At 36.1% G+C, this 16603-nt stretch overlaps 1 protein-coding gene across 10 annotated transcripts in view; it reads right to left on the reverse strand.

The window, feature by feature from the left end:
- The window catches only part of ARFIP1 (ARF interacting protein 1), a 127781-nt gene that overhangs the window by 75653 nt on the left and 35525 nt on the right, over window positions 1–16603 (reverse strand). For all 10 annotated transcript variants that reach the window (XM_087437527.1, XM_087437531.1, XM_087437526.1 and 7 more), the window contains one exon: window positions 11329–11430. In XM_087437527.1, coding sequence (XP_087293653.1) covers window positions 11329–11430 — 102 coding nt within the window. Of the gene's footprint in view, window positions 1–11328; window positions 11431–16603 lie in introns of those variants that run through there.

The following is a 16603-nucleotide window of genomic DNA, read 5'->3' on the forward strand; positions in this document are numbered from 1 at the left end:
ATCAATGGTTTCTAGTTTTAAATATTAGTGATCCTTTTATTCATATTTACATTAAAACCAGACAATCTTTTCTCTCTGAAAGACAAATATATTCACTTATAAAATAAATACTATCAAACCACCAAGGTATCTTTTACACTTTACAAGTTTGGTCATTAAGGTCGACTATTTTTAGAATGGTTTCCTAGGATGTTGCCTTGCTCTAAGTCTTGACAGCTTTTCAGCTCCCCTTAAGAAAAAAAGTATCAAAGACACCCCTCAAAACATGAGGGATAACAAAATAACACTCAAACAACACACAAATGGCATAGAGGTCCAGGAGAGTTGTGTATGCTATATTCTTGGAACTTACCTGCAAGAACATTACTCATTAGAATCATCTGTCCTGTCACAAAATATTGTGCAAATTCCCAGAAAAGAGATACAGTAGTAGTAGTTGGGAAGAGGGGAGCTAGTAACAAGTTAAATAGTAAATATGATGGCTATCTCTGATTACCTAAGTTTTCAAGAAGTTACAGGGATGCCTTTCGTATTGTCACAAATCGCCTCTTTAAGAAAAAACTTCTAGTTGTCTGAGGATATTACATCTCACTCAAACCCCTCTCAATGGTTTCCCAGGGGTCCTTTCCTCAACAAACAAAAGGTCTTCCAGAAAAAACCTCGTGTCCTTTATGTAAAACAGCTGTAAAATCAGAAAAGCACTAAGGCCTTCCTTTGCCTAAACTGTTACTAACAGAGGAGCCTAACCCAAAGTGGTACAAATGGGTCCATTCAGATTCTAAACAGAAATATCATTTTGACAGTGGTCTGGCAGCTAAATGCAACACAAAATGATACAGGCTATGTGAGAGGAATGCATGACTTCTGAGGTAACACTCAGTATTTTATGAGCTTGTTGACTGTTTTTTGTAAAATACACATTCTCTAAGTAATATAATTTAGCCTCATAGTTCACAAAAACTTAAAATGTGTCTTTACATAACCCTTACATTTTTTAAAAGTATCTCAGTAATAAGGCTGTGCCTAGCTTAGTAACTTTTAAAATATCTGCTATTGCATTTACTCCTGTAGTTTCCAGAATATATTTGAGAGACAATGAGTCCATTTATAACCAACAACATAAAATCTCGAATTTGCATTTTTATGTTGCTGACATTCAACTCCAAGTTTAAGACTTTGCAAAGTTGTGCTTAACAACTGTACAATAAATTGGAATAAACCTGAAGTTAACTTTCTATTCAAGCTACTAGGATAATGCTGGAGTATTTAATAGTTTTTAAAAATAAATAATTAAGCTAAAACAAAACACAATGCTTTTGGCAAAAAAAGTTTCATGTATATTTTAAGTCCTTTTCAAAGGATACAAAATAATATTTGTAGTAATAGCTTCCATAAAACTGTGAAGGGGTGCTTATTTCAGCCCAAATAACTTGCCTCCATTTTGTATATTTTAACAGAGGTAAGAATAAGAATAAGGTTAAAAACATAACTTCAGAACTTATAATTTAGCATGGTATGTAATCTACTTTTGAACTAAAGTTAGTACAAAACCAACAGACAAAGAACACAAAATGTTCAGCAAATGTGCTTTAAAATACACATCCTTTATAAGATGCACAACATTGCAATACATAAGCAGAACTAGAGATTTATTAATTAATCCTCCCCTTTTACTTAGGGTGAGGAGAAACCTTGAATAAAGCAGTGACTCTCAAAGCATGTACTGTAACCACGACAATCTGTAAGGGTTCTCCAAACAGTCTATAAACTACACAAACTTTTTTCCCTTAGTTTCCTTACACTGTACTCTCCCAGTTTTCCTCCTATCTACATCTTTAAAAACAGCTTGGTGTTCTTCACTGTTCTAGTTTATCTATAAAAGAAGTCCTATTTCCCTTCTTCCCTTGGTGACCTAACTGATTTGTCTTCCTTGTCTCTAGTCTTATCATCCCTAAAATTCATTCTTCAAACTATAGGCAGAGACAATTTTCTAAAATGTGAATCTGATTGAGACATTTCCATTTTTATGTCATTTAATGGCCCTCCACTGCCTTTTACGTAAAGCCTAAACCCCTCGACACGGTTTTAAAGTTTTGCAGGATCTGGTCCCTACTTATCTCTCTAGCCTCACTTCTTACACATCTGCCCCCATATACTCCACTCCAACAACAGTGAATTTTCAATTCTATGGTCTTGCACCTTTTTCAGGTCTTTATAGTTGCCTCTGATGGGAACATTCTTCATCCTTCTTCATCTGTCTAGCTCATCCTTCAGATTCAGCTTGGACAGCAGGTAATCTTTACATACTCCTCCTACCAGTTCTCAGACCATGCTATACTTGGCCTAGCACATCACTTCTCACTCAGTGTTAAAATTAATTTGTCTATATTCTCTCTCCCTGCAGACTGTAAGCTTTCTAAGACCAGGTTGATTATCTGTCTTGTTCTGCTTTACTATATCTAGCATTTAGCAGATATAACACTAACATTTCATTTACTAATAAATTTTCTCAATTTAAACATCTTATCTCATATTCTTCAAAATAGATAAAACCTTCCAAAGCATTTATATAATATAATTTTTAAAGAAACAAATTGAAAATTTTATGTTAAATCTTCTATGAATTTTGGTAATTTAAAATTCCCTTTGTTGTTTTAACAGTTAGCTGCCTACAAGGAATAACTGCCAGAAGCAAAGCTATTATTCAAACAGACCACCACATTCCAAATTCTACTGTAAACATATTGCAACATCCTTAACCTCCTCGTAGCGGCCTCTTGCTTCTCTACAATTATCTTGAGTCAAAGCTGATTATTCTCCAACATTGTACTTACCAAGTGGGTAGAAGGCAAGGTCAGAATTTTCTCCACCGGTACTTCTAAACTACCTGTCCTTAAACTTTAGTTTGAGTAAGAAACCTATTGAAAATGCAGATTCTTCTTAGCTGCCTGTTGTGATTCTCATTAAGTGGAGTGTGGAAGCCAGGAGTCAGAATTTCAAACAAGTAAACTTGCCAGGCGACTCTGATGCAGGTAATTCTTCGTCTACATTTTGAGAAACTCTCGGAGAGAACTGCTTTTCCATCCTTGTGCAATACTGACCCCCATCCCTCATCTCCTTGCTGGCCACCTTACCTCACTGCCCTCTTCCCTATCTTAACATTGTCATCTACCTTCTTTCCAGTCAGTCCCAAATCTTTATTGAGGGCTTTGGCATATCCAGGTCTTCTGCTCTATCCCCAATTCTTACTATTATCCTGCTAACTCAACTTTTGCATGCCACTGGGCACACTTTCAGTTGAATGACTCTATGTTCAGTTTGCAGCTCCTTCCCAACTGATATATAAGGTGTCTACGCAGAGTTTTCATAGCTCATCAAAAACACAGTCTACTAATGGCATGGTATGTAGTATGTTTGCTTTATTTTTTTAATACAAATTGTGAAATACTTAAAATGAAATAAAATTTACTGCATGAGCCTGTCTACCTATGTCGATGCAGAATGATAGGCTGTGGTAATAACTATCTGTAAAGGTGTATGATTTTTTTCTTTTCCTCATTATACTTGTAGGAAGTGTAAAGTTGGTAGTTTGATTCAGGTTTGGTAATTTGCAATTGCACAAAGGGTCAGAAAAAGTTGGAGGGCAGACAAAAGATATATTAGACCAATATAGTACAACCCAACCTATACTTTAGTCTCAGATTTCATTTGCCTCTTCACCTCTAATGCCTTTCATCTTTCATGCCCCGTTCTACTCAGGTAACCGAATTCCCATGGTCACTCTTTGGACCTTATCATCACTCAGGAAGTAACACTTCTGGAATCTTAAGTCTAATAATTCACTTTATGATCACAACCTCCTCTGATATCTGTTATTTCAGTTGATCAAGATAGCAAATCTCCTGACTTTATTTTCTCTGTTCATCAACACATACACTCTCCCTCTCTCTCTCTCTCTCTCAAAATCTCAATCTCATTTCTCTCGCTCTCTCCCTGCTCCCCCTCATTCATTCAACAAACATTTAACAAGAACTTACAGTATTACTATCTTTCGGAGGTTAACTGCCTACCCTCTTGGCCTCACCCCCACTCCCGCACTACCTTAGTCTAGATTCTAAGCAGTACTGAAGTTTGATAAGAATAAAATCATGTACCAACTTGCATCAAGGACATGCTGAATTCATTCAAAGGCTACCCTTGTGGAAATATTTGTATGTATCTACATTCAAAAATTCCTCCTAGGGATCAAAAAATTTATCCATGATAGCGTTTTTTTATAAACAAAGGCACAATCTACAGATTATAATTAAGAGAGCTAAGGCTTCAGCCTTTCATTAAAAATTATATTTATTCACAATTTTCAACAGGAATCCCAATCCAGAGTTAATTTAATAGATATATATATATAATAAACACATATATTTAAAAACTTAATTTGTGCTAATAGTACTAACAATATATTCTATACTTGAAAAGTAAATATTAAAATGAATCTAGATTTGCATGGGTTAAACAAGCCTTGAAAAACATTTGCCATACCTCTTAAAGGGTCCAAGACATACATCTGGTAAAAACTGGTCTTTGGAAAAAGCCCCCATCACATCAATGTTGCCCCTGACTGCGCTACTAAATTTTTTCGAAGTCAGTAATGCAGAAATGTTACATCGTACTACTATACCGTGTGAAGACAAACTGTCATCACATGCTGTTCAAACTCTAGGGTAGGATGGTTGAAGTAGAAAATATTAAGTCCTTATACTGCCTTTATTGAGCTACTACTGTGAACCATAAACTGTGCTATGTGTACACACTGTCTCTGCTCTAAAGGTGATTCCAGTCTCTTAGGAAAAGCAGATATATAAATGGACAACATTTACTGTTACAACATTGGGGTGAGGGGAGGAAATATACCCAAAACAGTGTTACGACAATTTCTACTCATATTCCTTCCCAAATCTTCTCCAGACTGCTAGAGTATGTTATCCAGACTGATAAGTACAGGGGAATGGGGAAACTACTTAGTTTAACAGAAGCATTAAAGAGTAAAACTGGGGCCAGCCCGGTGGCGCAAGCGGTTAAGTGCGCGTGCTCCGCTGCGGCGGTCTGGGGTTCGCCGGTTCGGATCCCAGGCACCCACCGACGCACTGCTTGGCAAGTCATTCTGTAGTGGCGTCCCATATACAGTGGAGGAAGATGGGCATGGATGTTAGCCCAGGGTCAGTCTTCCTCAGCAAAAAAGGAGGAGGACTGGAGGATGTTAGCACAGGGCTGATCTCCTCACACACACACGAAAAAAGAGTAAAACAATAATAACAATAAAGACTGTATACACAAAAACTTCAACAACAACAACAACGATGATGAGGTATGCTGGGAAATTAAGGACACAAGATGTATCAAGTTTAACAGTACAATATCTCTTCCCTGTTGTTCCATAGAAGTCTAGAAACCTTGTTTCTAGTCCTGGCTCTAATGTGCTGGTTCGTTCTCTCACTCATTCACCAAACATTTAATAAAAGCCTGGATTATCTATTATGTGCCAGCACTGTTGCCAGGTCCTGGAGATAAGGTAATGAATGGGCACTTTCTTGCCCTCACTGTACTTACAGTCAAATCACAAAAGCTTTTTGGTACAGCTAGTTAATATGGGTAATTCCATTACAACCTCAAGGGCCCTTTTCCTTAGTTGTAAAATAAAGGAGTGAGACTTGGGGAATCTCTAAGGTACTCCTATTGAACTAAAATCCTGTGATTTAACTCAAAATTTGTAAGCCAGGAATTGTTAAGACCCAGGAAACCTAAGGATCCACAGGCAAGATTCAGGGGGTCCTAAACTCCCTAAAACTGAATGCAAAATTTGTGTTGCACATATATGTACATATTTCTAGAGAAAAGGTCCATACATGGAAAAACCTAAATCATGGATTTTGGTTTTAGGCCTATCACAGAAAAAGTTTCATTTTAGCTATATCTACTAAGGTAATTTCTCAAAATCTGCCAAATATAACTTAATTCACAAGAAGTTTCAACCATGTGGAGCTAACATTTGCTTCTTCTCTTTAATTCATGGCACAAAATTGCACATTTCTAACCTAATATTTTGACCAGCACTATAACAGAATAAATTATAAATAATATGCAAAGAGTACTTGACTCTTTTAAAAGTAAAAGAGTGATGTGTAGTCTTTAGAGATTAAACTGGACTACTCTTTAAAAAACAAGAATTACTTTTTATTTAGAAGCAAAAATAGTTTTGTTGTAAAAAAACTGCAATAACACTAAGATCATCATCCTATCATCTACATATATAGCTGCTGCCCCTTATCTTAATAAAAAGAGTAACAAGCCCCGAAACACTAACATATGCTAAGCTGCTGCCAGGGGATTTTTAGGACAGGTTCTTCGATTATAATCTCTATATGAACGTGACTGTTGAGTTAAGAGTTTAACCAGGGCCTCTTGTAGGACAGACTAAGAAGGGAAATCAAAAGGAAAATGAAACATCTGCAATGAGACACAAAACCAAGAACAGAAACCTTTACAATTTCACTGCCTGTGCCACAGTGACACCAACTGGCCAGCCAAGTTATGACAACTTAATAAGCTACCATCTTAATTTTATACAAGACTTTATACTTTGAGAGTGCATTATGCAGTATGCATTAAGTATAAGCCATTATACGATTTTAAACAACAAACGGATATAAAAGGAGAATGTACATAAGTAAAATACCTCAGAAAACTCTAGTTATGATCCAGTTCTACATATGAGATTTCTTTTACTAGTCTATAAAATACAGTCTACCGCTAAGCAACATTTGAACAAACTTTCCCTATGAACTTTTATCTCCATTAAAATAGAAACATGGATTTGAAGTTAAATGCAATTTCCATTTTTTTGCTCAAGAAAATAAAGGAGGGAAAGTATGCCAAAATCTAGCTAAATATATGCCTAATAGATCTTGAGCATCATTTCTTCAAAAGTCAAAAGATGCTTTTTTTATTGTTTTCACTCACAGTGAAAAAGATCACATAGCAAATTTTTATTTTAATTAAAGGATATTAAATATCTAAGAGACTCATGTTGCATATGTTTTTAACAAGAGCAGGTACAAATAGAAATAAGTTTTATCATATTGAATTTCTTAAGGGAGGTGAAGTGGATTGTACTGGTTGAAGTGGATTATTGCTTCTAAGGAGCCCTGCCCACTGGTAAAGTTCACATCCAATAAAGAGAGACCTCCAAGACAAGATCTCCTTTCTTCCTTCTCTACTTCCCAATAGAAAGTAAAATAATACTTCAGGGCAATCTCCAAAAAGAGAATTTGACATTAACGAGTGAGTAAACTTACAAATAGCAAGTTAATTAGCTTTGACTGTATAAGCAAAGAATCCACCAATATACTATGATTTAATTCACTTTATTCTAATAAGACTCTATTCTAAAGTTAAAATTTGAAAGGATAAAAACCTTTTTTCAGTGCTACTCAAACGCAAATAAACATTCTTAACTAAAGGCTCATGAATAGGTTTAAGGTACAAGGCAACCCTGAAGAAGAACAAAGCTGGAGGAATTAACTACCAGGTATCAAGGTTGAAGATAATACTTGCTCCATCTTCATGATACTTGGGATGGTCAAAGATTTCTTAAAAGGGTCACAAAAATCACCAAAAGAAGACACTGATAAATTGGACTTCATTAAAACTAACAACTTTTGTTCAGCAAAAGATACCACTAATAGAATGCAAAAGCAAGTTACAGGCTAGAAGAAAATATCTGTAATACATATATTCAAACAAATGACTTATATCTAGAATATAAAAAGAACTCTTACAAATGAACTAGAAAAAGGCACAAACCAAATAGAAAAACGAGCAAAGGAGTTGAAAAGGCACTTCATAAAAGGTAATACCCAAATTGTCAATAAGAATATGAAAATATGCTCAACATCATTAGTCATCAGGGAGATGCATATGAAAACCACACTGAGGTACCATTATGCCTCCACCAGAATGACTAAAATTAAAGGTATGACAACACCAAGAATTGGTAAGGATGTGGAACAACAGAATTCTCATTCACTGTTGGTAGGACTGTCAACTGGATCAATCACTTAGGAAAACTAGTTGACAGTATCTACCAAAGCCAAACATTATGTACCCATGATCTGGCAATTCTACTCTTGGGTATATACCCAACAGAAATAGGTGATTATGCACCAAAAGATCTGTACAAGGATGGTCATAGCAGCTTTATTCATAATAGCAACGGACTGGAAACAACCCAGGTACCTATCAACTGAAGAACAGATATACAAACTGTGGTATATTAAAACAACGGAAAACTATATTACAATGAAAAAGAATTAAATACTGCCACAAGCAACAATATGAATAAATTTCACAGACATTATGTTGAGGGAAAAAAACAGTCAAAAAAGAGTACATATTGTATGATTCCATTTAAACGCAGTTCAGGAACAGTCAAAAGCAATTTATGATGATAGAGTTAGAGTAGCAGTGATTACCCTGGGAGGGTGGGAGGTATGTTGCCTAAGAGGGCAAGAGGGAGTCAGTTAAGGTCCTGGAAACCTTCTACTTCTTGATATGGGTGGTAGTTCCATTGAGCTGTATAGTTAACATTTGTGCTTTTTACTCTGTATAAGCTATAGCTCGAAAAAAACACCACAACGATAAGAAAAAAGAACAGGCTTGATGGCAGGTGAATCTCTAAAACAATGCGGTATATTTTTGTATGTATTACCTTTCTTGGACAAAGGTCCTCAGTGTCGTTAGACTTTCTGTTAGAACAGCAACTCTCTGATGGCAGGTACTTTGTCATTTTTGCTCACTGCTAGATCCCCAGTGCCTGGTACACACCAGATACTCAATAAATGTTTGCCAAATAAATTTGCCAAAGGCGCTCATATCAAAAATAAGATGAAGCAATCATTAACTAAAATCTTGGTATAATGAGTTATTTGAATTAATAAAGTTTATAAAGTAATTGGTAGAATATTTTCCCTATTATGCAGGTGTGTCTTAGTGTTTTCTAACACTAGAAAGACTAAAACCTGAAGTGAAAATGTCCTTTGTGTGTTCAGAATTTAAGAGTCTCTTTCTTCTGTGAGTCACTCTATATCAGGCCATAGGTGCTTAGAAACCAAGTTAAAGCACTTGCAATTAAAATAAACAAACCTCAAGTTTGAAGACACATTCGTTCCTTCTAAAGGATTGGTGAGGCAAAAATAAGTGAAATTCAGTGGAATTTTCTAAAATCAATTAAAATGATCTATCTAAAATAGTGGTTCTCGGGGCCGGCCTACTGGCGCAAGCGGTTAAGTGCATGCGCTCCGCTGCGGCGGCCCGGGGTTCGCTGGTTCGGATCCTGGGCACGCACTGACACACTGCTTGTTAAGCCATGCTGTGGCGGCGTCCCATATAAAGTGGAGTTAGATAGGCACGGATGTTAGCCCAGGGCCAGTCTTCCTCAGCAAAAAAGAGGAGGATTGGCATTGCATGTTAGCTCAGGGCTGGTCCTCCTCATTCATTCATTCGTAAATAAATAAATGAATAAATGAATGAATGAATGAATAAATAAATAAATAAATAAATAAAATAGTGGTTCTCAACCAGAAGGGGGTTTCTCCCCATTCCTGGGGACATTTGGCAATGTTTGGAGACATTTTTGCTTGTCACAACTGGAGGGTGCTACTGGCATCTAGTAGGAAGAGGCCAGGGAGGTTGCTAACCATCCTACATGCACAGGCCAACCCTACACAACAAGGAATTTATCTGGGTAAAGTATGGATACAGTAGTCCCCCCTAAGACCCAGGGAATATGTTCCAAAACCCTCAGTGGATGCCTGAAGCCGCAGAAAGTAGCAAACTGCTATATGTACCAAACTACACACACACACACGCACACACACGCACACATGTTATGTTTTTTCCTATATGTACATACCTATGATAAAGTTTAATTTATAAATTAGGCACAGTAAGAGACCAACAACAACTTCTCTTTGGCATATTCGAATTGCCAGCATCACTACACGCTTTGGGGCCATTATTAAGGAAAATAAGGATTACTTGAACATAAGCACTGCGATACTGTGACAATTGATCTGATAACCGAGATGGCCACCAAGTGACTAAATGGTGGGTAGCATATACAGTGTGGGAATGCTGGACAAAGGGATGATTCACATCCCAGGCAGGACGGAGTGGAGTGGCGCAAGGTATCATCACACTACTCAGAACAGCGTGCAATTTAAAACGTACAAATTGTTTATTTCTGGAATTTTCCATTTAATACTTTCGGACCACGGTTGACCACGGGTAAATGAAATTGAGGATGGGGGGGGCCTACTGTAACGCTCAGATTGACACATCCTGATCTAAAATATCACCTCTGTTAAACTAAAATAAAAAATTTTATTCTTAAACATATGAAGTAAAAAGAGTCCTTTACTGTAAAACAATTCAAGTATCTTTCAACCATTACTTTTTAAAAATAATATGAAAAATGTATTTTTAAAGTTACGTACCTGTATCAAATGTCATAATAAGGGATGTTTTACGAAAATATCTCCAGAAACAATAATCATCACTATCATTTCTAGGACTATATTAGGCATCTTATTTATTTTAGCTCATTTTATATTAATATCCCCATGAAAATAAATAAGATTCTCATTTATAGAGATTAGAAAACAAAATCTACAAGAGATCAAATAAATACCTGCCCAGGTTTAACCACTAGAAATGGCATAGCTGAAATTTGAACCTAGATTATCTCCAAAACCCTGGTATTCCCAGTAAAATGCATTAAATTTCAATTTAAAATGAGAAGCAGATCAAAATTAAATCACTTCAAGTTTCATTTTCTACTGAGTCAAGTATGCCACTTTAGAAAGTGAACAGTAAAAGTCAGGAGTAGCCTATTACGTACCAAGAACACATCGAAAAGAGATTAAACAAAGCCAATTTTTAAAAGGATAATGTATAGTTAATATTTTTTCTTATCACAAATAAAATTAAGTAGTCTTATAAAGTTATATGCCAAAATCGTCAGACACACTCTTGTTCTAGTCATACAATAGAATTAATGATAATAACACTAAAGCCTAAATGCTTACTGGCCTGGAGCTTAATCTTGACAAATCACTAACATGACCAACCTAGTCATCCCTACATGGTAACATTAGATTCCTGGCATTTCAGCCAATCTAAGAAAACATCCCTAGACTAAACTCTATTACTTTCATCTCAACATTTAAGGACTTACCAGATTCTTTGTATTAAGAGAAAGAAAAGTGTTCTTACCATATTAAAGCCATGTTCATGAGAGTCATCAACTTCTCCATTACTAGTCACTGGAATTTCTGCTGCTGAATTTTTGGGAGATTCTTGAGCCATAGTAGACTCCTGAAAGAAGGAGAAAAGAAATGGTCATAACACCAAATCATAAAAGGCAAATATTCAAAAGACTATATGCATGTTTATAGCACTTAAAAGCCACACTATAGCATTTTTAAAATAATTAAACCTACCTAATACTTATATAATAAACATGATACTAATATAACAAAAAATGCACCTGGCTTTTAAAACTGCATTCACCTTAAATTTCTTCATTAAAAACAAGCTATTTGTTGTAGGTACCAGTGGACAATATTCTTGCCTTGTAAACAGTGTTACCACAGACTACCAACTTACAACTGGAAAAATATTACAGAAAGCCAAGCTTGATTATTTATTTTTTTTATTTTTATTTTTTTGTGAGGAAGATCAGCCCTGAGCTAATATCCACGCTAATTCTCTTTTTGCTGAGGAAGACCGGCTCTGAGCTAATATCTATTGCCAATCCTCCTCCTTTTTCCCCCCAAAGCCCCAGTAGATAGTTGTATGTCTTAGTTGCACATCCTTCTAGTTGCTGTATGTGGGACGCGGCCTCAGCATGGCCAGGGAAGCAGTGCTTCGGTGTGCGCTCTGGATCCAAACCCAGGCCGCCAGCAGCAGAGCGTGCGCACTTAACCGCTAAGCCAAGGGGCTGGCCCCAAGCTTGATTATTAATTCAACTAAAACAGCTCTATTTTTCCTGTTGTATATAATGGGCTTCTAAGTCAGCTTTTGTCTAAAGACAAAGTTTCCCTGATGTAACAAAATTTTTTAAACCTCTACACTAGAAGAATTAAGTTCTACGCTCTGGCTTTACTCTTCTAAAAGTCAAATAATGTTTAAAAATACATTCCTTAATTTTATAACCATAGAAAATATAAATTTCTTTCAGAAACTAAACATAGTTCATCAATAACAGATTATCAATTATGGTTGGTACAAATTTTTCTTGCTCCACTGTGTGTTATTTAAAAAAACTGTGGCTACAAGTTAAAATGAGGAATTTCATACCTGTAAAGGATCTTAAAAATAATCTATTTTCCCTTATTTTAAAAATTAAAAAACTTCAGAGTAAATAAGCTAAACAATTTATTCCACTTTTCACAGAGAACAGGTGCCCTTCTCTCTTCCCTCCTCCCGGTTTTTTAACAAGTAATAGCTTTAAAAATACATACACTTTCAACCATGGGGCCCACTAGGCTAAAGGCCTTGACAGGAATACATGTTAGGAACAGAATCAACACCTAACAAGATATGTTCTAATGCTCAGACCTGAATCTAGCTGCTGCCCAATACTGCACAGAATTACCAAAACCAAACCAAACAACTGAAGTGAATGTGTGTGCGTGTTTAATCTACAGACCTGAATCTATTGTCAAGAACATTATTATTAAGAGGTTCTTCGATTTTCTTGGAAAGAATTTTTTTAAAAAGAGATTAAAATAATTAAAATAGTGCCATATCTAACTCAAGCATTACTTTTTTTATTTATTTTTAAGGGGTTAAGGAAAGGTGAAAGGCCAGGAAAATTTTTCAAAAAAACCCTGCACTACACTTTTATAATTTAGGGAATTACTACAGGCTAAGTCATACTACTGAAAGCAAGAATTAATGCAAATGGGTTTGTGGTCTCGTCTCTACTTCTATGAAACATCAAAAGGCTTATTAAAATATACTGGATGACACCCAACAACACTTTTCACAGAGTGTGTTTATATATCATTAAGTAAGTGAGATAGAAGATACTGGCAAATATTTGAATGTATGACTGAAATAATCTACATAACATAACACTACAGACCAGCAATTCTCAAACTTTTTGGCTTCAGGATCCCTTTACATTCTTAAAAACCAGTGAATGCCCCAAAAAGCTTTTACTTATGTGGGTTATATCTATTAATATTTACTGTAGTAAAAATTAATGCTGTAAATTTTAAAAAATATTTATTAATCCATTTTAAAGTAACAATTATAAATCCACGTTAACATAAAATATTTTAATTAAAAATAATTATTTTTCATAACAACAAAAACTTAGTGAGAGCAGTAGCACTCATTACATTTTTGTTTTACATTTTTGCAAATTTCTTTAATGTCTGCCTTTATAAGAAGACAGCTGGACTCTCATATCTACTTCCACATTCAATCTGTTGCAATATGTTGTTTTGTTAAAAGTATATGAAGAAATCCAGCTTATGTGGCTACTGCCTTTTCAAATAATTGTGGATATATACTTCTTTGATACTATATCAAAACTTGACAAGCGGTAATTTCTTAAAAGTTTACTACAATGTGGAATATAAAACTATAATATGAACTTCTCATATCTATAACATTAAAATCCATTGGTCTACCTTGTACTTTGAATGGATCTTTTACATATGCATGATTTGGTAACATCATACATTGGTCATTTAGAAAACACTGGTTCAATGAGTTATGCAGATAATCCAAATATTGATGCAGTTCCATATATGATTTTTAAAAAGTCATATCTGATCTTACCAGAAAAGTTTTTAAGTACTGGGAAGCTGTCAAGCTCACGCTGGTGAATACAAATTTTCCAAAATTCGGGCCAGCCCCACGGCTTAGCGGTTAAGTGCGCATGCTCCGCTGCTGGCGGCCTGGGTTCGGATCCCAGGCGCACACCGATGCACCACTTCTCCAGCCATGCTGAGGCCGTGTCCCACATACAGCAACTAGAAGAATGTGCAACTAAGACATACAACTATCTACTGGGGCTTTGGGGGTGGGGGGAGAAAAGACGGAAAATTGGCAATAGATGTTAGCTCAGGGCCGGTCTTCCTCAGCAAAAAGAAGAGGATTAGCATGGATGTTAGCTCAGGGCTGATCTTCCTCACAAAAAAACAAAAAACAAAAAACAAATTTTCCAAAATTCTAATTTTTGCTTGAAAACCTGAATTTAATCACTGGCAACAAATAAAGTCAGTTATTTTATCTGAAGTAACAGGTTTTCCAATACATGTCTCCCAAATACCCAACTCTGAATATAACCACAGTCTGCCTGTCATTTTCCCAAATAAAAAATGATATTCCATAAAAAAAGCAATTAGTTTAGCTAAAAACTCAATCACATGTGCTTTTCCTCAAGATAACCATTGAACTTTGTCATGCAGCAGGAGTGCTTTATGCATACTTCCCATTTCATCAGAATATTAAAAATACAATAAAATTTAAAACTTGTACTGCTTCATTTAAGACATTCTTAAGTGAAATTGGCACTTTTTTTTAACTCTAAGTACATAGGTTGGAAGAATACGACTACCGTATAATGGGACAACTGCCTTGATTCCTGCTAAGACACCAGTTTTATCTACCAATTCTTGCACACCATCAGTGCAAACGACACAACAATGAAAAATGCAAATAATATCTTAGTATTATTGAAAACAGTGTTGACCTTGAGACTCCCTGAAAGATTCTTGGGGACCCTTAGGACATAGAGACCACATTTTGAAAAACACTGGTATAGATAAATTGAACCAACGTTGACTGAAAGCTTGTTATGTGAAGGCACTCTACTAGATTCTAGAGAATACAAAAAGCAAATAAGGTAGTCACTACTCTGTGGGAAAGTACCACTGATTCAGTTTGGAAGACCTACCACATTCTTCAGTAAATACCTAGAACAGTAAGTATCTGTCCTTCTTTCTTTAGGATCCTCTAAAACAAACCTACTGGAATAGTTAGAGATTGTATAAATCCTAGGGTCTTCCTAGGCCAGATTTGTATTTCTTGATAGCTCTAAAAATGTCCTGCTTCCCATAGATCCTCATGTTTATTACACTTCTACTTCTTCTACTTCTACAAACCTCTTCTTCTTTATCATGACAAATTTTATACATAATAATGTTTCTATTGTTGGACATAAAAATGAACAGACTGGGCCGGCCCCGTGGCTTAGCAGTTACGTGCGTGCGCTCCGCTACTGGCGGCCCCCGTTCAGATCCCGGGCGCGGACCGACGCACCGCTTCTCCGGCCATGCTGAGGCCGCGTCCCACATACAGCAACTAGAAGGATGTGCAACTATGACGTACAACTATCTACTGGGGCTTTGGGGGAGAAAAAAAGTACTTAAAAAAAAAAAAAATGAACAGACTATCTCTACGTCTTTGTATCCCCAGGGCAACAGAATGAAGATCTGAGTGAATACACGAATACTCTCCTTTTTAGTAAAGTAAGGTCCTTGAGGACAGAGACAGTCTTAGCCATCTCTGTATCCTCAGAGATTAGCCCAGGGTGTGGCAAGCAAGAAGTTCTCAATACATGTTAACTGAATGGAAAGGATATGAACTATACCAAAAGTCTGATTTGTAGTTAGGAAAGTGTTAAAATGAACATTATACATTTGTGCTCCACACCCACTCTCTCTCTTGTCCCACCCATGGAGTATGTAATAACACATTTATTACTTCTTGTGGATATCACTGCAGTAAAACAAACGAAGGGGAAATGTCTGAAATAGCAAAAAAATACGAATTATCAAATATCTCAAAATCAGTGGTTTATTTTGAGACAGTTATTACAAAAGACAAAACTATCAAATTGAAACCCTAATTTGGTTAGGCCAACGAAAAAAGAACTTCACAATAATGCAAAAATCCTGCTAATATCACTTAAAACATTTCCCAGAACGCTTACTTATTTCCTTGCATTCCTGAATATCTTATTAAAAAAGTACTGGTTTAACAAAGCCATATTTCAGAGTCCATCTTATCACAAACTTCAAACTAGCGAGGAAATTAGTAAAGTTAACGTCTCGTGTAAGTGGTGAAAGTTAAAAAAAAAATTTCAGAGAGACAATTCCAAAAGTTCAAGAAGGGAAAACAAAAACTGCTCTGCTTTAGGTTGGATTCGAGGGAAGAGTCTCTGAAATAGAAGTTTGCATGCAGGAAATTTACTGGAGTCCTCCAGTGAATCAGGGCACTAAGACTGACAGAGCTGCAATGCTGTTATAATATTACAGGCCTTTGCCAATCCCACAAGGAGCACTGAAGCTGAGATAACTCTATGAAGTTGCTCCAAATTAAGGCAAGGGGGCCAGGCCTTTATAACCCCACATCTGTATCACTGATCATTAGATGCAGGCTATCCCCTGGGGAGGGATATAACTGTGGACAGGTGGCTCTCTTTTGAAGAGGTAATTCCTGGGAAGACTCAGCTATGAGCCCTCAGCAG

This window comes from Ceratotherium simum, chromosome 12 (genome assembly GCF_057802395.1).
Source record: "Ceratotherium simum simum isolate JZ-2026a chromosome 12, ASM5780239v1, whole genome shotgun sequence".
Lineage (NCBI taxonomy): Eukaryota > Metazoa > Chordata > Mammalia > Perissodactyla > Rhinocerotidae > Ceratotherium > Ceratotherium simum.